Source organism: Chelmon rostratus, chromosome 15 (assembly GCF_017976325.1).
Source record: "Chelmon rostratus isolate fCheRos1 chromosome 15, fCheRos1.pri, whole genome shotgun sequence".
NCBI lineage: Eukaryota > Metazoa > Chordata > Actinopteri > Chaetodontiformes > Chaetodontidae > Chelmon > Chelmon rostratus.
In genome coordinates, this window is record NC_055672.1 from 9,884,326 (window position 1) to 9,910,684 (window position 26,359).

At 41.1% G+C, this 26,359-nt stretch overlaps 1 protein-coding gene across 2 annotated transcripts in view; it reads left to right on the forward strand.

The window, feature by feature from the left end:
• stxbp6 (syntaxin binding protein 6 (amisyn)) overlaps positions 1-5,311 on the forward strand; it is a 64,081-nt gene extending 58,770 nt beyond the window's left edge. For both annotated transcript variants that reach the window (XM_041954555.1, XM_041954554.1), the window contains exons 5-6: positions 1,240-1,397; positions 3,090-5,311. In XM_041954555.1, coding sequence (XP_041810489.1) covers positions 1,240-1,397; positions 3,090-3,113 — 182 coding nt within the window. In that variant the 3' untranslated portion in view covers positions 3,114-5,311. The remainder of the gene's footprint in view (positions 1-1,239; positions 1,398-3,089) is intronic.
• Positions 5,312-26,359: the final 21,048 nt, after the last annotated feature.

The window sequence follows — 26,359 nt, forward strand, 5'->3', positions numbered from 1 at the left end:
TCTGCCTTGATGCCACGGGACATACACTCACTATATTGCAGTTTCCTGGGGGAGTAGATGGACTCAAGCTTGTCAAGTCTTAATACAGTCAGTACCTTCCAGCTTTGCTCAGCCTGTGCCTTCCCCTCAAACTAATTTACTGTATATTTGAAGGTAGAGCTCGAGAGATTTAATCTATCTTATCTTTTCTCTGGGTGTTCGTTGTGATTTTCTTTATTTTTCACCTGTCCACTTTTTAAAGTTAGGTACAAGAGTAGACAGTGCAGTTGTAGATATTTAATATGATTTAACTGTATGTTTGACATTCCTGGAGTGGCTGAGCTGCTCATCACTAAATCGGTCCCTTGAAAATATATATTACAATAGACAGATTCTTGGGCTCCTAGATATTTTTTTATTTGTGTTTTTGTCATGTTTTGAGCCTCGTGGTGCCGCTCTACTGTTATTAATTATTCCACAGACTGAAAGACTCCTTAGACTCTTTTTTGACATGCAAATGTTGCAGTAGCAAACTCACCCCACTGGAACAGTGCAACTGTATTGCCAACAAATAGAAAAGCTGCATGAAGATTGCTGCTCCTAGTCTGGTTCTTGATGTGCGTTAGATTAATGACTTGTTGGAGGAAACATCCGCAGGGCTGCCACAGCTATTGGAGGATGTGTTCTCTGTCTTATATCCACTACTGGGTCTGCAGGGCTGCCCATGCAACCGAGCACATATCCTCTCCTTTTTACACTTTTGTCCAGAAAAGAGGCAAGTAATCGCAGAGGTGGCAGCACAAGTTCAAAACTGAAGAAAAGCAGTGCTGATTGTTACCAGGAATGACATGCTTTCTGAAAAAGTCACATTAAATAATGTGTTGCATGTGTTTCCATTTGCATCCTTTGAAGTTAGGAAAGGTTAATTTCACTTGATCTTTCCTCGAAGTGAATCAGCTTTGAGAAAACTCATTAGCCACCTTCCCACGTTGCACCTGATGGGGAGGCCATTTATTTTGCAATGTTTTTGTCTTCCACCATTAACACTAATTCCAAGGGTCACTGATTAAACTACACCCATGAAATGTCACAAGTTCATTTGTCAGAACTGGTATCACACACTCTGTTGTCCACCAAAGGAATCACAATTTCTTTCCCCTTTTGTCTTTTCTCTCTTCTTTCATGTGCACTTTACTTTTCTTTTCTTCTTCACTTCTCTTTGCTCTGTCTTGCCTCTCCCATCCCAACCCTTATCTACAGGTAACAGTATACTACACTCAGCTGCAGACAGTGTGACGAGTGCTGTACAGAAGGCCAGCCAGGCTCTGAATGAGCGTGGCGAGCGATTAGGTCGGGCTGAAGAGAGGACTGCAGACATGATGAACAGTGCCGAACAGTTTGCTGTCACTGCGCACAAGGTGAGGCAATATGTTAGCAAGATACATTACAATGTATAACCTCAGGGTGGGCTGTATGCATTTCAATACACTGCATTGAAATGTATGACAAGCATGACTTGAACCCCACCTCATGTGTTATAGAACATCTAGTCATTATTTTAAAGTCATTATTGGTGCAGCCAAAAGATCAAACATTGTACTTAAACCTGAGGATATTTGGAAGAGTTCCTCCATTGTGACTCCAGCCTCTCAGCAGTGGTGCTCTCTGCTCTGCGAAGATAATAGCTTTTTTTCTTCTTCCCTCATTTACAATCTCCTTTCTAGTTCTTTGTAGGATGTTCCCTCATCTTCTATCATTCCATATCTCTTGTTTTCCAGGAAAACTAATTGCATGCTGTTTAATGAGGCTATTAGCATAATATGATTTGTTTTACTGCGAAACACAAGAAAAAATCTTTTGCTTTGTTACGAGCGCACCTGATTATGATCATCATAACTGTCTTTCTAATAGCACACAGTATATCACACATCCCTGGGTTTGCAGCACGGCTTCTTGTGTGAAATTAGGTGTCCCTGCTGCACCATCATGCTATTAGTGTTCTGATAGACATGCGCCATCTAAGGGCGATGCATAATGCCATACCAGTGATGGTGGGATAATTGAAAGACATTCGAAGAGCCTTGCATGGCCCTCTTACTGCTCGCAGATGAGCTTCCCCACTGTGATGAATTACAAAAGCTGTGATAAGCAGAGAAAAATGCATTGGCTCTGGTGGTTTCAGGAGAAAATGACTGTCGAACCCCCAAGAAGAATCACTCATTTGCTGGAATTTCTCATTTCACTCACTGGCATTATCTTTTATATTCTTCGTTTTATAACTTGTCATTTGTCTTACGCATTATCATCAATACTCATAATGTTGCATGTCCGAAGGCCTCTGTTCAAGGCAGTGGGTAGCTTTACAGATGTCATTCCTGACCATCTGCATTTAAGTGATTACATTTCTGTGTGAGGATGCCTTTGACAATGGCTTGATGGGATGTATTCTGAAGGATTTGAGTTTCCCTACCTTCCAAGTCCTATGCATGTGTTGAAAAAGCACCTCTGCACACAGTGTATCTTCAAATTATAGCCAAGTGCAGTGGTTTGAGAGGGTCACCTTGACTGTTTTTCCACTTAGTTCACTCCTGCATTTCCATTTCTGCGCCTCACTCTGTGACAGCACTGCTCAGTTTTAATCAGAACTCCTCATTTCTGCATGATACTCTACTGCCCCCACTTGTTCAATCTGTAGAATTCAGTTCTCATTCTACAATAACATGCTCTGTTTGTAGTGTGTGCGTAAATGTGTGTGTCTTCCATCGTCACGTCTCCATACCCCATAGCTTTGTGAATTACATTGGTGGGCCTGGTCATCTCTCTAATCAGCCTCCAGCCGAGCCCACTAGAACCCTCGCTAATGGGATAAACAAAAATTCCCTGGTCATTGCCTGACTAGAATACACCAGGACCCCTGGCCTTCTGTCACCTGTAAAATAAGCCTTCCCTAACAGCTTTTTTGTCCTTTGTGAAACGCCTCTTTAGTAGTCAAATCTGTACTTTGTTTCTTCTTATCGCTTTTTATTGAAGATAGAGTCTGCTACATTTGATAGGGTTATTTATAATTCTCACTGTATTACCCCTCAACCCTCACCCCAATTTTTCTACAGCTTGCCATGAAGCACAAGTGTTAGACCACTGCCAAAACCAACTGGGGGGTGGGGATCAACAATCGCCAGTCGCTGTACAGGAGAAGGATTCCAGATTTTATTCTTTTTAAAAATTTTAGTATGATTACTCTGTTAACAATGTTAACATTTTAACGTTTTGGGTTATTGTATTGTGGTGCATCTTCTGATTGTGACACATGGAGCAGGGGGGAGGAAGAGAGGAGGTATACAAAGCTACTTCAGACTGTCAGCAGAATGTTTATGCCTCTGTTTTGCCAAAAAAGTTCCATACCACAGCCATGACTGTATTTGAAAACCACGGTCACTCGAAACACTTACTCTCTTCGTATACTCAGACTTTAAAGTTATCATCAGCAATCACTCCAAGATGAGGAACAGCTTGCCTCAAAGGTTATTAATTGTTGTTGAGTTATTCATGAGCACTGCAGTGATTATGCAGCCTGATTGACGGACCCTCCCGTCACTAATATATAACACTAGCATACCTGAGGATACCCTTGATTTTCTTACCTGTTGCATATAAATTTGTACCCGGATAAATATTTTGGCAACGCATGTGGGAGAGGAGGATGGGAGATGAAAAGAAATCTCACATCTGTGGAGATAACAACATTAACTCTACCCCTGAACATCAGTAAATCCAAAAGTATTTCAACATTTTCTCACTCCTTTGAGTCTTGGACATTGCAATCTGTTGTTCTGTCCATCATTTCAAAACATGTCAAAACAGTATTAGTAAAAACGTTTGCAACATATTGTTTCATAAACTGCACATTAGACTGAATAGAGTGGGTTGGGTGAAATCTTAGTCATCTGTTAGACTTGTTTACCATTCAACAGCAACCAAAACGACATGGAATATACTTGCCAACATTTTTGGAAGTGTACTTGAAGAACTCTGTTTTGAAAAGAAGGTTTTTAAGTTTAATAATTTATGTTAAGGAGACAGGGCAGAGCGCATTTCAGTAAACCAGCTTCTGCATTGTAAAAAGCAAAATATGTAATTCTTCTTACACTATTATCTCAATGTCTGTAGAGCTAATTTGTCCCATGAACATGGGATGTTTTGAAACGACTCCCAGCTGTATTTCAACTTTAAACATTCAGTAGTCACACTTTTTGTATAATTGTTTAGGTTGGTCATTATAATGATGTGTGTACTGATAGTTAAAAGACAAAATGTCTCATATAGCAGCAGCAGCAGCAGCAGCAGTGTGTAGTAGTTTTTTGTGTCATTGCTCTCACACTGGCTGTAACTTTGGCTTCCTCACCCTCACAATTGAGATGTATTTGATTCTTTTTATATTTTGAAGTTTCTAATTCATAATGTTACAATGCACCAACGACCTTATCTTGCAGAGCACTGTTGAGTTCATACTGAAACGTTCCAGTTGCCTAAATGTTTTTGTGCTTGTATTCCTCCCTCTAATACTTTGGATGTTTATTGTTTTAATAAAAAAACATATAAATACTGTCCTTTTTATAACCAGCTTTAACTGTTCCATCAAACAATGGAATCAGAAGTTGTACATTTATTTTGTTGGGTATTCTTTATCATGATTGCATTTGTGTTTTTTTTCTCACATGGTCTTTCTCTACTTACAAATGATAAGCTGCCAAAAGCTCAAAGGGTCTTTTTGTCATTTTCTCTGTCTCATGTGCTCAGTCTCACTTCATGCTTCAACAATACTCATCACACTGATCTCAATTCTCTATAATACTGTAATATGTACAATAAAGTCCGATCCACAATCAAAATATAATGGTTCCTTATTAGTGCCTTTTGCTGTTAACGTCTCACCTCAGTCTGCAAATGGGTGTTAATATTGTCTCGCTTAATGTGGCAACCCAAGGTAACACTGCCTCAGAGGATCAATGAAGAAAAAGTGTTTATTGATTTTGGTTACAATTGAGTGATATACAGGGTGTTGTGTTTATGATAATATTGTGAGAGTAATACAGAAGTCTGTTGAAGTAAAATGATGAGGATCATTCTTGGTCAAATTTTGCACATTTACATATGATTACCTGTATCTTTTTATCCAATCTGAGCTTTTTATGGATATTTGCTTAACTTTAAATAGTTCAAGATTATCTGCATGCTTACCTTTGCTGTCTTCTTCCACCAGGTTTAAATTCAAGTACTAGTTCTACATTGTGTGCGTATTTAAATTATTTATTGTAGATGAAAGCTTTTTTTTCACAAGTAGGAATTTGTGTCAACCTTCCGTAGAAAAAACTCTGTCTCAATAAAAAGTAATAAAGTTCATTTTTCTTCAAGCTGTGTAAAATGTTTCCCTGGCACTGGTGATGCTTCCTCTTTAAAAGGGTGACTTATGGGATTCAAGATTTCTTTTTCTTTTTTTTTTTTTTTAAATATTGAGAGCAGGATGAAGCATACAGTTGCAGTCAAAGTGAGGGTGTGTACAGTTGCTCTATTTGAGATTGTCCTGTTTCCCCTGCAGAGGGCGATATCATCACAATTTACTGGAAGGCGACAAGTCTTAATGGCTCGCTACTGACCAGACTGTGCGTGAGCAAGCCTCAATGTAAGCTGCAGGAATGATTGTGCAGTAAGTCTCAAATGACCAGAACCTGCTGCTCTCCCAAATAGATTCATAGGTATTTTAGTAGTGTTTACAATGACAAAATTGTAGTTATTAATGTTTACTCGTATATTGAAGTTTTGTTTCTACATTAGCAGGCTAATGCTTGTAAATAGGAATAAAACAGCCCTTTCAATTGGATCAGTTAAACACAGAATGCATATTGTTTGTGAAATTTTATGACCTTACGAGGTCATGGTACTATAATATGTGACCAAATAGGCTTTGATTCATGAAACCTTAGTGTGTGAAAAATAACCATAGCCCTTAACCACAGACAGTGATATCTAGGGTGCTTCCACTGTCTATGACATGTCTAGCAAAATTCATATATATTATTCAACAATTTGACTTCAGCTTTAAAACTGCTGGATCCTACATTTCCCATAATGCAGAATGCAGCTCAGTACTAGGGTTCTCCTTCAGAGCAACAGAGGTATTATGCAACTGTTTTCAAAGGCTGAGTAGTACCTCGCATGACAAATAAACTGATCTCTATCTGTTGAGTTTTCCTGTTTTTCCCCTGCTTTCAGTGCAACATCTTTAGCTTCAGCTTTTGCATGTCTTGTTTGATGTAAGGTTCTGTTAAGGAGTGAAGCTTTTGTTTTGATACCAATGACTGATGTGCCATCATAGGAAATTGATAGAAAATAAGTGTATGAATAACATGCATTTAGCTTAGTCTGAATAACCTGTGTAAATTTTCCCTCAACAGCCTTGTTTTGAACTGTGACCATTATTCGGTATACACACATTTAGTAATTGTTACCAGGATCATAAGCAAGTGATACCGTGGATATCCGGCACAAAGTAATATGAATAATGTGTCTTTGTACTCAGTCATCTCATTGTATATATACCAAAGAACCCTGAGCTTTGAGCTAATTCACTGTTATCGCAGATTGAAAGGAGAGACTGGTAAGCCTGATGTTTGATTACGACTTGTATAGCAGAGTCAAGTGAGCAGAAATGAATCTTAACAAAACATCTATGTTATCTTATCCCTCCTTGCCACCTCTTTATAGTATTTTAATCTTCCAGTTAATGATGCGTACCAATCTGACGAGCAGAAGGGCAGGCAGCGTAGTAGAAGTACTGAAATACATGATCTGTAGCTTTCAGTGCTGCAGAGAACGGGGGGAGTAAGTACCTCATAAAAGCCCCAGTGCAGGACTTTGCTACCATTACTCACTCTGCCAGTTCTTGTGAATCATTCCCTCCTGGCACCTTCTTAAAACCCACTTCTAGTCGTTCCGCTCCTGTCTCTCTTTCCCTTCCAGTTCTAGCAACACTGAGGTCCCAGGCAATACACACAGCACACACGTCCTGGTTTACGTCTCGACACCTTTTGTCTCTTAAGCTTTTAACCTGGTTCACTGGAGTGCTGGAATTGGAGTATGCTTGTCGCATTTAAATTACATTTGTTTACCACTGGAGGACGCACTAGCCTTTTACAAAGACCCATCACCCCTGCTAGCTTTATTGTCTGGTAGTTTATTGACTAGTAGAACCAATTATTAGCGTGCAATTTCAGTGCAATGTATGCATTGATCGCAGGTTGAAGGCGTGAGTTAAGGGCTGTTCAGTACCAGTAATTGCCACAGTGAATGTCTTGACAGGAGCTTGAGTTACAGTGGGACAGAGGAAGTGGGCAGAGAAGCCATGGAACATTTTCCCCAATGTGCAGAAGGAGCACAACACAAGTCATGAAAGAAAAGGATGATATTTCTACATTGCCTTCTTTTCCATAGAAGTAACTGTCAGTTTTGTCTGACAGTTTTTTTCAACCTTTTATTGGAGAGCCTTTCCTGATTTTTAATGTTTTGCATCTGTACTTCTGCTTTTAGTCTTTTTTTTCTTTTAGATAGATAGATAGATAGATACTTTATTTATCTCCAAGGAGAAATTTGCATTTAAAACCTGATATAATCTGTTTTATTTTGCTGCTTTTGTGGAGCACTTTGTAATGTGGATGTTGAAAAGTGCTTGATAAATAAAGACTATTATTGTACTATCTGTGGTAGCAGAAGTATTCACAGACCTTAAGTTAAAGTAGCAATACCACACTCTTAAGCTAATCTTATACAGGTAAATGGTCAGAATTCAAAATTAAAAAGTCAAAATACAGAAATATCACCAAAATGTACCTTATGTATTCAAATATAAAATATTCTTTATGCGAGAGTCACAGATAATATATCCATATTGCTGAATTATTTTAAATATAAGGACCTCAAAATCGTACCACATTCCATTCCACCGCTGCATATGGTGTTTTGACTTTTAATTCAGATTTTTCTCAACACTTACTTTCCCATGCAGAGGGCAGACTGGTGTGGGTGCCATACTGAAAGTACTTTCTGTATGTCTTGAGTGATCTTTGCGCAAGACTGGTGTCACCTTGAGAGGTGCATTGACATTCCTGTCAGCGAGGGAGTTGGTGTCACTTCAGGAGAGGCTCGCCGGCTGCCCGGCTAACTGACTGGCTGGTTGGTCGGCCTCAGGGCAACTCCCTTTTAATCTGCCAGCCTCCCCAAAGCTCCGCAGGAGTAATTACAAGTTACAGCCAGGGGTGAGAAGGCCGAATGAATTGGGACTGCGCCTCTATTTCTCATTATCGCATACAAATCTCTGCAATGATTCCTGAGTAGTACTATTAGTCAGGACTGGATTTTACCCCCAAAGTCAAAAGTTTAATAACTGCAGCAGGATATTGCCTGTGTCCCTCAGGTATTTTGGAAAGTGGGATCCACGGAAATGTGTCTGGACAGTAGTTCTACAAACTGTTCTCACTAAGAGAAAGTGCGACAAAACTTTTTCACATACTCAGGAACAGCTCTACCTCAGTGTGTGAGCTACAGTATATGGTAAAAGGAATTTATATAACCATTAAAACAAGAATGTTCTAAGATGACCCCACTCTATTCATATCTCAGCAATGTCAGTGTATGTGAAAAGTGATAAATTAGGCACCTAACTATGATTAAAATCAATCTTATGTCTACTGGTTGCAACAAATATTTACTGCACCCTTTTCAATAAGAGAAATTATTTAAACTGTTAAACCTCTGCCCACTCTTTTGCTCTACTGTGCTGCTGCATTGCTGACTTGCTAACTCAACTGTGCTTCATGCAACATTTCATAAGCAAACTCACTTGCCAACAGTCCAATCATGTTGGCTTTGTGGAAGAAATATGTGTGTTTATTAGTCTCAAACGTGTCCTTCAGCCCAGAAGAGATCACTGCATGTATCACTTTAGCAAGCAAGTTCATTTGTGCAAAATCATAAAATGGGTTAATGTGTTGGCTCTGGTTAATGTTTTTGTGCTTGACAATAACAGCAAGCTAATGTTATGAGGCTGCTGGAGCCGCTGTGCTGATGTGCTTGTGGTTGATATGATGTAATCTGGCAAATTCTGCTTTTATGTTGCTGCTGCCTTTTACCTTTGTGCAATACTTCTCAACTGCAAATTTCTTCTGTCCATATTTATGTTTCTTCAGCTGTCGTGTGACAGTTACCTTGCGAGGCAGCTGGATTTGTGAGATCACATGAGATGTGACCAAACAAATTCTTCTGAAACACTGCTGCAAACAGTTGCCGGTGTGTTGATGTTTGGGCTAGCTTCTGCCAAGAGACACTGATTCTTAGTTCTTCTCAAGGGGGCCTGGTGTCTTTTTGCAGAGAGTGTCAAGATCAGAGGTTGAAGCCAAATATCAACTTTGTCTTTCTCTGTATTCACATAATAAATCCGCAGTCCGAGTCCACGGACTTGACCAAAGTGGGAAAGAGTACACTAAGCCTGGCTTTGGAGGTGCAAACAGGGGAGTGTCCACCAACCATGCTAACAACAAACAAGTGTTAACGCTTCAATGTAGGTGCTGAAATGATTAGTTGATTAATCCGTGAACAATTTTGATAACCATTTGCTAAAGTCATTCATCAGGTAAAAACTCCAAACGTTGTGTCTACAGCTCCTGAAATGTGGAAGCTGTGTGAAGCTTTCCTTTGTTTTATATAATTGTAAATTGCTGACCTTTTATTTTTGGATTTTGGTGAGACAAAACAAGCAAAAAGTTGAAGATGCGTTTTTCATTCTTTTTTTTTTCCATTTATAGACAATTAATGAAAAAAAAACAACAAAAATGAAGAGGTCAACTCTAATGAAAATAATCATACTCCAGTGGTTACAGATGAACAAAATTGATCAGAATAGTGGGAACAAGTGTAAAGACTGAAATACAAATATAGTATCAAAGCATAACTTAAAACAGTCAATAGGTTAAACGGCAGCATGGCAAAGACCCCTGTCTGATATTATGCAATGTAGCATTTACCCAGGCAGAGTAATGACACGCTGTTTGTCTTGGCTGAGCTGAGCTATGTGCAGTCACATGGCACCAACAAGCAACAGCTACATGTTGAGTCAGCACATCTGAGGGTCCGTAGCTGTTCGGTACTGCAGTTCACACTTGTAAATTGAAAGTACTCCCCCTCAATTGTGCAAGTGACCACGGTCTGTCCAGTGTGTGTTGACGTTAGTCTTTTAGCAGTGAGGATTTGAATTTGATGTAAGGAAGAGGCAGAGACTGACTGGTGGTGCTCGGGAAGTCACCTCAGCACCCTGCCCACAGTGACTTGGCAGATGTGTAGTGAGGCGAAGTCCACAACAGCTGCTTGCTCTAAATCGGGCCTCCCATTCTCCCCTCTGCCTTTGAGTTCCTGTGGAGTGCAATGTCAGCCGTGCTGGAATCATCAGTCATTATCCTGATTTGTGTCTACCTCACACACTTTTCTCTCACTTTTATCTTCATTACAACTGTTCCTCTTTTCGTGGAAGTGGGTCAGAATTTACTGACTTTACTGCCTTTGTACACCGAGTTGTTGTTTTTTTTGCTTAGCTTTGTTTAATGTGTAAAAACACCTAGCATAGTTTGTTGTGTTTATTAATAAACCCAAAGGGATATTTTTGAGCTGAAGGGAAAAACAGAGAGAGGCATCTTCTCTGCTTACACAGAGTATAAATACCACCTTAAGCTCCTGCTGGAAACGAGACTAGTTTCAGAAGACACACGGGGGTGGAGGGAAAAGATCTGCATTGACCCACTTCCTTGCGGACCTTTTTATGCCATTTATGTTCACAATACAGTATACAAGGGATTATTGTTGTTATACAAGGTGCAAAACATTAGGGAGGCTTGCTGTTTCTCTGAAATATGAACAAACAACTGTAATGTTAAAGCCTTTAAAAACATGGTGTCTCTTGATGCCTGTACCACCTTTAAGCCTTGAAAACACACAGTATAGAAAAAAGGATGTGATCTTGTATGTAGTAGCCAGTGTGCATGAGTGTCGTGGTATGATGTGGCATCATTATTGATCTAACAGCCCACTCCTCTATTGTATCCAGCTGTTATTATTGACTTGACTGAAGAAACAGATTGGCTTCAAACAAGCAGCGACATGCAATCTGTCCCCTCTTCTGGGAGCGCTCAATGCTCTCGCCCCATCGCATGGATGAGGCGATCATGGGAGTCAGTCTGCTTCTTTTGGAGACATACATCAAACAGGATGTTTCTCTGGTTCAGTTTACATATGTACATACAGCTGTTTCACACCCAAAGGTGCACACCTGAGCCGACTGTGGTTTTCTGTTCATGCACCCAGCCTGTCTTAAATGAGAAACACGATGAAATATGTATTGAAAACTCTTGGTTTGGTCTCCCAAGAAATGTTATGTTAGGTTTTTTAGGTTAATTTTAGAATCCCACTTTGTAACTTAGGTGTGTGTGTGTGTGTGTGTGTGTGTGTGTGTGTGTGTGTGTGTGTGTGTGTGTGTGTGTGTTTTAAACAAAAACAGCTATTTTTGTGAACCACATACAAGGATGAGGAGTAGTAATAATATTCACATGCATGCACAAATGCATCTCAAAACCACATCACTGGGTTTGACTGATTGCTGGCCATTAATCATCCTTACATATCAGCTCCAGCAAGTCTCTGTTCACATTGATCTATGAGCACAAGAGATATTGGCTGATTCAAATTCTGAGGGGAAAACAATCAGTTGAAAAATAGCCAACCATGATTTTTATCCTTGCCTGAATCCGTGCCTCGTTCATTGTCTGCGTGTTGCGGATATTGCGCCTCTCGAAGGAAAGTTTATGAGTTCCCATAACATCTCTGTTTGCTGTGTGAGGGATAGCCTCTGATCCTCGGAGTGAGCAGGACATCAGTATGCAGACAACGCCCTACAGTTTTGCAGTGCAGGCTGCGTGAAGCCTCTAAATTGCGGTGGAATATGCAGGAGGGAGAATTCATAACAAAATCTGTCACTTCTTGTTTGTCTTTGATACATCACAACAGCCTTGTTAATATTCTCCAAATTCCACCAGAGGATTGGGGGTGTTGCAAGGCGAGTTATTGTGAGTCTTAGTTTTTTTTCTTCTTCTTTTTTTTTTTTTTTTCTGTGACTGGGCCAGAGGTAACCGCAGTGTGAAGCTGTGAAGCAGCAGGAGTTTGTATCTGTCTCTCAATCGACATGGGAGATTCATCTCGTGGGCAAAGAGGCGTCGCCAAAAAGCTTGTGTATCAGCAAAGTAACAACAACTGCGGCACTGACACCAGGGGGCAGCAATTAACATGAATTAATCACATTGATTTAGGCTTCAACTCCCCTCCCCCTGGTTAGAGCTCTGTCTTTCTCTGCTGCACAATGAGACACACACACACACACACACACACACACACACACACACACACACACCCCTACCTAACCTATTATTCACACATGGCGCTAGTTCTGCCCAGGATAATGGGCTGATAATGGCTTCTTATCACAAGCATTCTATCACTGTAGGAGAAGGTCAAAACAGGCCACATAATGTAGAGAAGGGAACTAAAAAACATGAAAGTGATCATAATTAGAGAAACAATCGCATCAGAGCTTTTAAGTTGCTTTCAAAGCTTTTATGATGAGGCAGTCTGTGCAGTTGTCCTCTCAGTGCTCCCATGTCTCTTCTTTTGGACCATATCACGCTCAAAGAAATAATGCCCATGTGTAGCCACTAAGGGGCACTGCAGCTTAAGCTGAGTTCAGAGCAGCCCGGCTGAATCTTCAGGAGCGAGGACCGGCCGCGACAGCATCAGTTGTTCGCTTCAGTGCCAGCCCCTAAAAGTTACCCAGGACACCTAAATCTGCTGAGCTTTCTTCTCCTTCCGCTCCTCTCTCTACCGCAATACGACTTTTCCACCCAACTCCCAAAGAAACTTCTTTACATCTTACTCTTCCGGCTATCCTCCTTCCCTCGTCCGCCCTCCCTCTCTCTAGCGCGCTGTGCTGCCTCTCTTGCTCTATCTTTTCCGTTTTCTTAGAGGCATCGGGTCCAATCCAGCTGTAGTCAATCTAATCCCTCTAATTCAGTTAATCTAATTTTCTGGATATGGTCACACTGCTGATCTCCACTACTGGTCCTTCACTATCTCTTTCCCCGTACTCTGATTTTCTGCCCAAATCCCCCGGAGCCTGCACTTTCCCACTTCTCCTCCACATTGCTTGTAAAAACTAGCTGATTGGCACTAATTTGATGTGGTGAGAGTTTACAAAGCATGATATAACAAATATGAGTGGCTCATTTCAAGGGGGCAGCTCTTACCTTGCATATTCTACATGTCTCTCAGTGTTTGCTGTGTTTTAATCACAGTGGAAATGAATGTGGCAGAGCTTTGCATGTTGACATTCAGGTTGTATCATGCATAGCTCTCCTCTCAGTAACTTGCAACAAGCCCTGAATGATTCATCCTTATGTTGCTGTTTGTTTGCTTAGGAATAGTGATTAAATCAACATCTGGCCAAACAGTGCTCAAGGATGCAGTAATATAGACTGCTTGTGTTGTAGCTCGGAAATTCAACGTTGAGTTTGACAGGTGGGGTTTTATCAAGCAAGGTCGGACAGTCCTGCAATCTGAGCGTTAGATCGGTTTCTGGGTTGTCAGTGCTGTTCACAAGCAAGGAGTCATTGATGAACCATGAGTCTTGAGAGACTTGAAAAAACCTGGATCTTCCCTTTCCATGAAGTCTAACAGTATTAATCTCTACACATGCACCAGTATGAACTATCTGATGGTTTCGAGCAGGCTAGTTTCTCATTCAGTATTCATTAGAAGCTGCCAGTGTGCGCTACATGCATGTTTGAGGGATTACCAAGGTCTATTAGCAGATAAGAGGGACCATCTCTGTGGAAATCGCTGGAGATAGGGTATGTAGGTTAAACGTTATGTGTCCCAACACTCGGTTTTTAATCACATTCACGGGTAAGCTCCGTGTTATTTGCATTTTGCGGCTCGTTTAAACAGCATCACGAATATCTCCTTGTTTCATTGCGCTTTTCTGCTGCCACACTATACTTTTGTCTCCCCTTTTCACTCACCATCCCTTGTCTGTCTGCGGCTCCTGGCTGCAGCAAATCTCTGCAGTGACTGTCAAAAAGAATGAAAGCGTTTTATCCGCATGAGAAATCATCTTCTTTACACGTCCTGCTTTAACCTGTTGTCATGTAAAAGTACAGAAGAGAGGACAAAGACATCCAGTTTGCGTAGGGGGAGGCTGGAATGGCGTCAGTCTCAGAGAGAGGGTTAGGGCCAGGCCAACCACACGTCCACAGGAACTGCTTGGGGAAAGTGGGCCGAGCGGGACACACCCTTGTGCCATATCTCACCGTCTGGGTGTGTTTGTCCTCCCTGACACCTGCAGGGAATAAGCACATAATATTCTTATACGTGTCTGTCTTTTTCCCCCTCTTCTGTCACTTTCTGTTTTTTCTATCTTTTGATCCTCACCACTCTATCTCCCTCTTCCTTCTGCTGTTTCTCTCTGGCCGCTTCCCTCGCCACCAGTGGCCCACTTGTGGATTTATAGGTCAACTGTCTGATGATTTCAGGTCCATCTTATTTAATTGCCTCCCAGTGAGTGTCAGGAAAATGAGTTACCTGCTGCAGCTCAGTTTGCAGAAATGCAGTAAGTTACTGCCCTGCTGTCTGCTCAGCTGATGGACTGCAGGAGCTACTACTTATGAATAGTAAGAGGGAGGTATCTAATGAATTGGTGATTGAATAGGTGAGTGGTGGGGAAACTTACATGCCTAAATTGTTACATTTTGTGCGGGCTGATTGGAGTTGAGCAACATGCTGGTATGTCCCTTCTGTGTATAATGGCAGTTGAGACAAATCATAGCCCACTAATGACTCAGGGCTGGATAAGATGTGTCAAAAACCCTCAAGTTAAGTTTGTGCGTTAGTCGTTTTCTCTTTCTTGTTACTTTTTGTCTTCTTTTTTTCCTCAACTCTGGTGCTGTCCTCAGCTGCCTTTTCTTCTTAGGTCTATCTTCTTTCCCCCAGTGAAATATGGACGTGTCTGGGATGACTGCAATGCAGCTGAAACAACAGCAATGGTCCTACTCCCAAATCAGACAAAAGGAAGGGCGGCCTGTCATCCAGGCCTGTGTGGAGGTTTAAAGAGCCCCCGTGCTTTCAGGATCTGGAGTGGACTGGGTCAGCCGAGCCAGCGGGTCGTCTGGCCCAGCCAACAGATCCTCAAAGATATGGAGAAGAGAAACACGTCGCTCCTGTCTCAGCATGGGTACAGCACTACAGAGAGACAGATAAAAGATAGAGATGAAAAGAAGCAGACTGAGAAATGAAAAGAAAGAAATAAAGAATTAAAAAAAGTTATCACACCTAAAAAGTAAGAAGTCTTCAGCCCACTCAAAAGTTAGTCCTTCAGACACACACAAAGAGAGATATTTACAATATTGATGGCACATTACATTTCACTAACATGCCATCATTAGGCATGTCTGCAATATCTGGTAAAGCTTTAGATTATGGTGTGCAATGTACAACGTCTTTTTTTTTTTTTTTGCATTGATGACGTACCAGTACAATGACCTTCTGAGCATGTATATACATTTGACTTTGGAACAAACAAAGCTTTGGGGAAATAGTATTTTCAGGAACATACTCTAGGCATATAGCCTATATGTTACAGCATATGTTGTAAAGTAGGCCTACATACAGTATGGGGTGCAACACTGTATTTACAGAGAATTACAGAGAAAAAACGTGAAGTGGTTCAGGTTTATTTGGACTGTCACTATATATATATATATATATATACATCGAAAATAGAAAAGCTTTTATGATGAGGCAGTAGTTGAATTTAAGATTACTTATTTATTCTTTAATGGATCCCCAATAGCTTTTACAAGTGGTCACTAATCTTCTAGGGCTCCAAAAGAACAGGTAACACAACAGCTATAACACCAATAACATGTACAATAGATTACTCTACTTGTGTTTAAAAAAAGATTTTCATGTCCTGTCCCTGTGTTACTGTCATGAACCGTAACGGACACAAACTCTGCAGTCATTGACAAACTTTACTGAAACTCATTGCACATTATTAGAATTAAAATATGATGAGCTATGGGTCATTTCATAACCTTCAAACGCAGCACGTCTCTAACGGTAAATGAGCTACCTTTCAAGCTCCATCCAAGACTGAGCGGACCTAATGCCAAAACCACAGGCGATATCTATACAAAGCCCGTTTATAGTGTCCCTTAACAACAGCTGCATTGAAGACGACTTCTGCTACCTGCAAATGCTGAAGGTGGACGCTCGCTCATGACCTGTGTCAAAATATTGACAGTGTAAATTCTTTATTAAGTCCTCCCAAACACCAGGTTATTGCTCAGTAGATCATACTTTACTCCACATTCCACACTGTTTCCCCCTTATCCCCGAACTTCAAATCGTGTTCCCTTGTACCTACATGTACTGGTCCACTGTCAGTACAAAAAAAAAATCACACTGTAAATTGGAAAGAATATTTTCAGCTGCCTTACACTGACCAGGGTGCCTCTCAGTGTCGACTCAGCTTCCTGCGCTCTGCGCAAGCAAGCCGGACAGGTGTTTTCCATTCTGCGTTATCCTTTTGTCCAGTATCGCTCTCACACCTCAGCCAGGCCCCACACCAGCACAGCAGGTGAATCCATGTCATCCAATGCCAACCATGCGTCAGCAAGGTAAATATAACACTGAGTTTGGGGCTTTAGAGTTAATTTAAATGCCATAGAAATCATTCTGTCTCCTGTACCTGGAATAACATATAGCAGGTGGGAAGAGGGGCTGGGAATCATAGGACAGCAAAGCATGTGTGAACATGAGCTGCTGGTAGTGTTGCTTGTCTTCACATATTTAAAGGGCACGATAAAAATGTTTGCCGACAAAGCAACACAGAAAAGCTACACGCAACTGCATGTTGACGTCAAAAATTGTTGAAATATTTGAACTTCTGTACCCAGAATCCAGAGCTCTGATGTGGGCTACAACAGTTATTTGCATTATCAATGAATCTGACTAATTTCACTATTAACTTTTGTCAATAGAATGTCAGATTAGTAAAAAATAAAATAAAATAAAATTGCTTAATTGCTCATAATTTCCTGAAACTCAAGATGCTGTCTTGCTTGTTTTCTCTGGTCAACAGACCAAACATGTTCAGTTTACAGTGTTGCAAAACAGATCAGAGCAACAAATCTTCACATATGACAAACTAGAACCGGAGAGTATTTGGTACTTTGCTTGAAAAGCATCTTTGCATCAAAATAGTTTCAAATTAATTTTCTGTCTGTCAACTAACCAATGAATTGACAAAGCATTTCAGCTCTGGATGTCATGTCTTTAAATTGTACACCTCATGTTACTGGTCTATAACTGGTTTTATACCTTAAATTTTTACGCTTAAATGACGTTTTGCTGATACTAAGAATCTAGGAGCTGAGACTTTTACCTCTTATGGTGTATTTTTACATTGTTGTCTTGGCACTTTGACTTTATTCAAAGGATATGACTACTGAATACTTCTTCCACCTCTGCCGATAACTTGCTACAGGTGTAGACTTACATAAAAATCTTGGGTAATGCAGCTCAGACTTTCACTCCGTTCAGGCATTTAGACAGACTCCTTCTTGCAGAATCCAATTGTGTCCCATCTCCATGATCAGCGCTGTCTGTCAGTGTCCTGCTGCCCATCAGCTCAGAATGACAGACAATTAGTGGCAGTAGAAATGGCTTTTGAAGCAGACCCATTCCCCCTGAATTCCCTTGTCACAGCTCATTGCGATAAGACAGTGACTGCAGAGGCACTGCAAGTAGGATAGCAGGGCAGTTACACCATGCATTCATATTTCAGCAGCCACTTGGGCTGAAGATAGGAGCTCACACTCTCATGCACATGGACACACATAAATACTATCCATAGCACAGAAAACAGGTCCTGCTGCATCAGACACACACACACGCACACACAATTTCACTCTTGACTCTCAGTATGTTTGTGTGTTTTTTCAGCACAGTTGTGTTTTCACCCATTTGATGAAGGGGGGGGGGGGGCGAAAAGCTGAATGTCAAATTCAGAGTCGAGATGCACTCTGCCACAGCATGCCTAAAAACTACTCACTTATTCAATACACAGAAGCAATTAGGAGAAAATGAAATCCCTGCATTCGTGTGCACAGTTGATGTTTATTACTCTGGCTGTGGAGCTAATTATTTTGGAGTGCTGGCACCTTCACAGTCAGGAGAAAAAAAATCCTAAATGACTTCCGGAGAAGAATCTGTTTTGCTCCCTTTTAATCAGTGAACTGAGATGCTGATGTGTGGTTGGGTGTCTTTGGTAAGTCTGGAAATGGGTTCTAGTCAGAGTCTTTTACAGAAAACCTGTTGTGAGGATTAGCATCATTGTGGTTGACGTAACATGTTCAGCCTCTTACTTTCATTAACCTTTGTGCATGTGTTACTGGAAATGCGTGTGAGTAAAATTCACAGAGAAAGGATGTGACTCATGCTGCTGTATATTTGAGCATGTGCCTGTATTACTCATCAGTTTAAAGAATTACTTTGCAGTCAGGTTTGTGGATTAAGATCAGCAGAAACATTTTCAGAAAAACATGTTAACCTTCAGTTTAAGGATCACTCAAGATGTTCCGTTGAACTCACCGTGGGAACTTTGAAATTGTGTTATGTTATCAACTCAAATGCCACTAATTTACCATCATTTATGCACATTAACCTGAAACCAACCTCACATTAAGGACCCATTAACGTCCAATAAATAAACCAAGGAAATAAGCATTTTTTCATTCATTTTTTATTTGCTCTGCTCACTGTAATGCACAACCCCAGAAGAAAGAAGAATAAAAAATGCAATACACAATCAAAACAGAACTCTATTTACACATTCGAAGACTGAAAAGGAGCAGGAAGAGGAAACATGTTATTGTCTGCCCCTAACTCAAAACATTCACAATAGAAACAGATGATCTGTAAATTACAGTTACTTAAAAAACAATTCACCATCAAGTAAGAAACAAATGACCTTAATATATCTTGATAAAGTCACATTTTAATGCATAACTTGCTAATTTACAATGAATCACAGCGCTGAGTTGTTTACTTGTAAAGAAAATGTCAAATGAAACAAATTACTAAAAAAGTGACACTAGTGAATGAAAATGATTGAATATTTTAAGTTGGACAGCTACTTGGCCATTATTCGTATATTTCTTTATAGAAACATGTTACTTAAATAATTTAGGTTTTATATAGGATTAAGTATGTACATTTCAGCTTTGTGTACATTTGTGACAAAAAAAAATAATGTAGGTAAATTTAAACCACAAAAATAAGACTTCAATTCATTCATATGTAGTTGATTTACAGTCATAACCAGTCACTTATGAGGAGAGATTTAAATACCCCATCAAATGTTTTAGGCAACCTGTATTTTGAAATACAATTTAAAGAACTTTCCAATTCACATGTACACTTCATCAAGTTGTTCTGGATTGGCATCATATGTTCTTTTTTAACCTGTTTCCCGGGTTCCTGGTCACGATTCAGAGGAACCTGAGAAACATGGCAAGTCTCTAAAAACTGCCAATTACTGTGTCTTTGTTTGCATGAATGTGTGAGGGAGTGTGCAATTATAAATCAAATGCTGTGTGTACTCAAAGAGTGTATGTGTACGAGCCCTAATGAGGACAGCTCCCTCAGGTGCATTTAGTTTATTATGTAAAATGGACATATATGACTGGCTGTCACTGCATTTTGTTTTCAACTGAATTAATAATATAAACCAGACCAGATGATGAGCCATGCTATCAATGAAACAAAGTACTTGAAGATATTGATACTGAAAATGCACTGAAAGTATAGTAAATTTAAATACTTTTACTTTATTAAATTTTCTAACCTGTATTGCAAGTTATGAGTGTGTGCATGTGCATTTACTGCATGAATGTGTTTGTGCAGTATGTTGCACACTGGGAGGCACATTACAGCACAGGCAGATGAGGCTACAGCGAGTGTCCCATGCTGAGACAAACACACAGAAGGATCTGTTTGAATGAATACTTAATGAAACACCAGCGAAGCCAGTAGGAAGCAAAGCTCTGCAGAGGAAACTAGTGTCTTGTGTAAATCACGGGGGTCGTGGATTTAAAGCCGACCTTTGCACCTTGACCCGCTGCTTCTCTGAGTCGGCAGGGCTGGATATTGTGCACTCAGCAACCCACGGCGGGGTACAGAGGGAGCTGAGGGGGCCGAAGATGTGGGAGGTGGGAGGCGTTGGGACTTTCATGTGGAGCTCCATGAGGTCGGAGGGTCAGAGGCAGGAAGTGGGCCTCTGAGACCTGCCTTGATCTCCCAGTCAGTGCCCTCGCTTTGTGATGTGACGTGCGTGTGCTTCCTTTATCAGCAGTTTGTCTCATGTAAGCATTATTGCGATGCACTGCATGGCTTTACTAAAAGAAATTGAGCGGGAAGACAATATAGATTGTTGTAAAACAAGCTTTAGAACAATGGCTGTTGTAGCTCACCCACCATATTCAGGGTATCTTGTCAGATTGATAGCACATCCCATGTGACTCTGATTTATTTTGGACTCTTCACTCCCTCATGTTCCATAATCAGCAATATTGCATACACCACCTGGTAGGCTGTTATATATACAGTCTAATCCAGAAATCAGAAGTGGGACTTCCAAAACCTGGCCAGTGTATGAATATGTTCTGATGAGCTTTCATATTTCTTGTGCTCGCTAAAGTATTACCAAGATTAACACATTAGGACAATTTTCCTTGGAGCCTTGGCAAGCTCCATTCATCTCGAGTGTATTTGACATCTTGTATATTGAGCCAGGAGTTATCATAAAGAAAATGGGCATGTAGTCTTAATAGATAATTACTAGCTTGACACATTTCTCTAATGCTTAAGTGCACTGGGGTATGTCAAAATTGAGTAACATTAAGTAATTTATGACCCTTATCAGAAACCAGTAGTAAATAATGTAACTCAGAACTCACCTCAGTTTCGTAACAAAGATGAGCAGGTTCGCTGGCTTTTTAGCCTTTGTACTGTACATTTTTTGCACAAAAGCAATGCAGAGTCCTTACAAAATTATTTAAAAGGCATAAATAAAGAAATCTTAACAGAAGAGATTCAACGGGCAAATAAAATTAATAGAAACACTTTTTTTAAAAAAACTGAACAACGCTTTAAACGCTTTTTTAATACTGTGGGGGTTTTTTTTTAGCTCATTGCAACTTCTGCACGATTAACAGCCTTGTCAAGCTGCAGTACATCACGTCATTATGTGCTTTAAAGCAACACAAATATTGATAATTTTCCTTTGAAGGCTTTAAGGTGTTAGACATTAAAATACTTAATTTTTCCACATGAGCAGCTCTTGTTTTAGTTTTATAATATGCAGCTCTCATGTTCTGTTGTAGTTTATTCCACAGGATAGACAGCGCTGTGACTGCAGCTACTTTAATTCATGTTTACATTGCAACACACTGAATGTGACGCACTGTGGCCCCTGACTCGCAGGTGTCTCTGTTAGTCTGTTATCTGTATGTCTTCCCCTCAATGAACCTGTCAATCTTCAGTGATGACGGCTTCAGCCTTGACCCTGACCCGACCAAACGTCACGTCAGAGCTGTCTGCCATTTTAAAAACCAGCACACATCGCCTCCAGTCCAGCTGGAATCTTTCTTTTCTTCTTTGGACTCAACTGGTTTGGATAAAGGAAACACACTGCCTACATATTGCTTTAAGTATACCGTCTTTCCTTAGTGCTGCTGTTGCAGTCCTTCAGTTGTTCATTAATGCATTCTTTATATTGTCAAATATTCAGCTTAGCAATTGTCGCATGCTAGTAGTGTATATTTGTCTGTTCACAGAGATATTCAGCAGGTGAATATAAACAACAGTCTCAAAATGACCTCAGATTGTATTCTAGATTCTAAGGTGTTGCCCCCCGTCACCCTTCACCATCTTTCCCCCCCTTCATTGCTCTCCTGACAAAGTGTCAGTCTTTCCTGTGTCTCTATTAGCCTCAGCCCTCCATCACTGCCCCTCCCTCGCTCCATTCCTCCATCCCTCCCCCTCACCTCAACTCCCTGGAGAGCAGCGATACTGCTGATGCATCACCACCCAAGATAATTTGTTTAAATGACAGATTAGGAGGGTAACTCGATTTGTGTCCAATACAGTATGTAGTGTCTGTTACCAATCTAATAAAGCCAACCTACCCGCCCCCTTTGCTCCTTCCTCTCAGCCCCTCCCCTCATACACACACCCTGCCCCCTAGCCTGTGTTTGCCGCAATAAGCTGGCAGTTCAATGAGAAAGAAAGAGGCTTGTCTCCAGGGCTGTAACACGATCGCAGGCAGGGGCCACCAAGGCCTCCACATTAATTGAATCGCGAGGCCGGGAAGCTGCGAGGTTTGGCGAGGCGCTCATTGACTCATTGATCGACGCAGAGGGGCCGCAGAAATATGCCTTGCAGTCGCGGCCAATCAATCAAACAATTAAGCCTAGTCTCTGTAGCTGGCTGTGGTCCATTTAAGTCTAACCTCGCAGCCCCTGGTGCTGCACATTCCAAATTAATTGCTTCTTGCTACAGAACAGCCCCCCCCCCCCCCCCCCCCCCCCTCGCTCCCCTTGTCTCCTCTGGTCCCTTTTTTGTACCTGGGGAAAAGGTAACTGTGAGTCTGCATTTCACACAATTCCCATCTATATAAAGCATCTGAGATAACACAGAGTCACTGCTCTTCAGTGTGTGCATGCAGAAGGGATGCTCAGTGCCACCTGCCCCCTTTCCTTGTAAGACCCAAGCACGTTTTTATCGGATTTTAGTGCCACGAGGAATAGTTATGTCAGCCTTTTGTCGCTGTCGAGAAAACCAAGAGGGAGGAGATAGGATGGTGTGTGTTTCTGCTTGTTCAGTGAGAGGGTTGCACCCAACAAGAGGGGGAGGAAAAGGCGGAGGTCGTCAGCGTGGCCTTTCCCTGCAGCGTGCCCCTCCTCCTTCCATCTCCTCCACCTTCTTCCACTTCCCCGTTCCTCTTTTTCCTCTCCCCATCTTCCAGTCTTACAGGGCAGTAAAAACATGTCCTACAAACAGCGACAGGAGGATTATTCCTCGTTCAGCCTTCGTGACTGGAATCCATGGCCGCTCTCCTCTAGCCATATGGCATTATCAATTTTGTTCACTATGGCAGAGCCTGTCACCTTAAGACTGCGCCTCCCTGGCATGCCGCCCTAGCTAGCATCTGTCAGAGGGGACTAGTGGGGGTTTAATGTCTCTGTCTCACTTACACTCTGCCTCTTTCCTTTTTCCTCCCTCCCCTTTCTCCTTCCCTCTTCCACTTTTCCTCCTCACAGCTCCTCCTTCACTTTCACCACCATCATTTTTGTAACATGTACAAGAGTTTAGGAGTTTAGTCTACGGTCTCTTAGGTTTCTGCCCAAATCTTTGTCTTATAACCCCTTAATGCTGCCTCTCCTATAGCGGAGATTTCCATGGCTGTTGGCGTCATATGATAAATCAAAAGTGTCTCCTTTTCCCGGAATGCGTCTTTAATCTTTCTGAATGGCCACCTGGCCTGATTTGTGACCTTGAGGATGTGTCTGATCCTGTGAGGATGGCAGGATGTCACACACACCGCACACAGTATGCTCGCACACACATGTCCACACACATGCTCACATGTATACAGGCATATGACAAGTAGTGCATCTGTCGCATGGACGTCCTTGGTCTGTAAACACACACACAAAGAGTCAGAGAAGTGAAGGACCTGTGATGCCACAAAATAAAGACTGAAGGTATTGAGGAGTAATTCTGTCATCAAGGAGGCATCTGATGTAAACAGCCACAGACATGCAGTCAGACTCTTGGATGCAGAGCTGCTGATGATCTGATCCACAACAATGTATAATGAATACATAATGAGCTAAAATTCCTGGCTCAACCCACAGTACAGACTTGGTTAGTGCTTCACTGTGTGCCATGCTTCTGCACTATGATGGAGTGTGCGTGTGTCTTTGTACTGAATATATTTATATTTAATTTTTGCATGCATATTTATGTATTCCTACAGGTCTGAGTTATTTATTTTTGATTGCGCTTGGATCTATGAGGCTGCACATAACATGGTGTAGAAAGTTAACCAATGTCCCCATGAAGTGGTCGCTTTCTGAGCTTTTAAACATGTATCCATGCACGTGTGCGCCATCCTGCCTCTGTTTCATGTGCTCCATGTCTAAGTGTGTATATTTGTGTTTATTCAAGTACAGGCCCGATAAGTGTCTTGCATTTTGTTGGTAGTTGTGTATTTGGATTTAAAAAAAAAAAATGAAATAATATATTTAATGCAAAGCTTAAATGCTGTATGTGCCTAATAAAAAGTGAACCACCAAATGCATAGAGTGGTGGACATTTTAAATAATATGCACATTTGCATTGACAAAATTGAAGAAAATCCAAAATATAGAGATTTCTTGTTATAAAAGGCACTAGCCTTAGTTTTATGAAAGCACATGAATGTGCTTTGCATAATGTTTGAATGATCAAATGATGCTCAAAAATCTAAAAGAAAATCGAGATCAAGGCTGCAGTAAAATTCCACGCTTAATGAAATAATCATGAGACTATTGAACTGAATTTGATCCTTAAATCCGATGTGCTGGTAAGCAGTGAAGCTCTGATCAGTTTCCTGTGTGTTTCGAATGGAGTTATTTTTTCTTTTTACACCCTGCAGCTTCGGTAGTGAAAAAGTCTTGGGCCAAATTCTGAAGACGGCACCAACGAGAGAGAGCGAGAGAGGAGGAAAGAGAGACGGGAGGCATGGTTGAACTTTTCTTTACTGTACTTCCAAGCTGCCTTCCTTAAGTAGAACATTTGCACCATATTGAAATCATTCCAGGCATGGCGGCAGCTTATTTTAGCTGGGCAGCACTGATCTCATGCCAAGACATTTTTAGCAGGAGGATGTGTCCTTTATCTGTACCTTTGGCTCATGGTTTGATACTCACTGTACAGAGAGCATGAGAGTGGCTGTAACAAAATATGTGTTGCCACTGTATGTTATCACCACACCGGGAGCCAACCTCCAAATTGCTTTATTAGATATTTTATGCGCTTTGCTTTAAGAGAGAATATATTTCTACTGGCTACTCTGTGGTCACACAGATGTGTTAACATCATTTTTCCCTTATCTTCCATTCAATTAATCACTGAGAGACACTGATCTGCTGAATCTGTCTTTTACCCTGATGCCTTCTCTACATCAGTTGTACAATAGAGGGTGAGTTAGGATGAAAGCCAGCTGGCACAGACAGTGACCCAATAGGAAAAACAGCATTCATATTATGTCCTCTCAATTTGTCTTTCTATATTCATGTCTTCTGTTAGCTTCCAGAAATTTCCAACTGAATTGCACACACTCTCACAAAGTGTTCACCCTTTCTTTTATTTTTGTGCCGTGGAGCCATGACAAGAAAATGGGAGCTGCTAATGACTATCACACTTCCCATCTCCAATTAGCTAAACAGAGGAGCTGGTTAATTACTTCTTATAATGTTCAGCAGTCAGTCCTCCAGGCTCTGAGATACATTATGTTGCACAGGGGGGGCGATTCTGTCGGCTAATGTTTCTACATCCCCTGTGCAGCCCACAAAAAACGCTCTGTCTGGACCTATTTTATTTCACTTCACATTCTACCATTAGATGTTTTAATATGCCACAGACCAGGTTGTTGAAAGTAACTGGTGAAATGTGTGTATGGTAGTGTTATACATTTTGTACAAGTTAAATAATATGTGCTTTACATTTTTCCCATAGTGAAACAAATGCCTTAGTGCTTTGAAAGCCTAACTCCTTCTGCGAGTGTCTTACCTGTCACATAAACAGCGGCATTTTAGCAAGCTTGTAAAGTAGCTGTCCGTTTCCATGTCTGTGTCAGGGAGAAAAAAAGACGACAACTGGAGCACAAGTTGGAGGAAGCAGGAAGGAAGACACATCCAATTATTCAGTAAGGTAGACAAGGGTGTTAACATTTTGGCAAGCTACAGTAATTATGACTGCCTGACTCATCTAAACACTCCACTGGAAGCTGACATGCATTTTGATGACTGATGGTTGTGTGTTTGCGTATACTGAATGTAAGCCTGTGTGTGGGGAGAGAGGGAGCAAGAGAGGAAGAGCATGTCCCATCTTTAGTTTTAGGCTCTGTCAG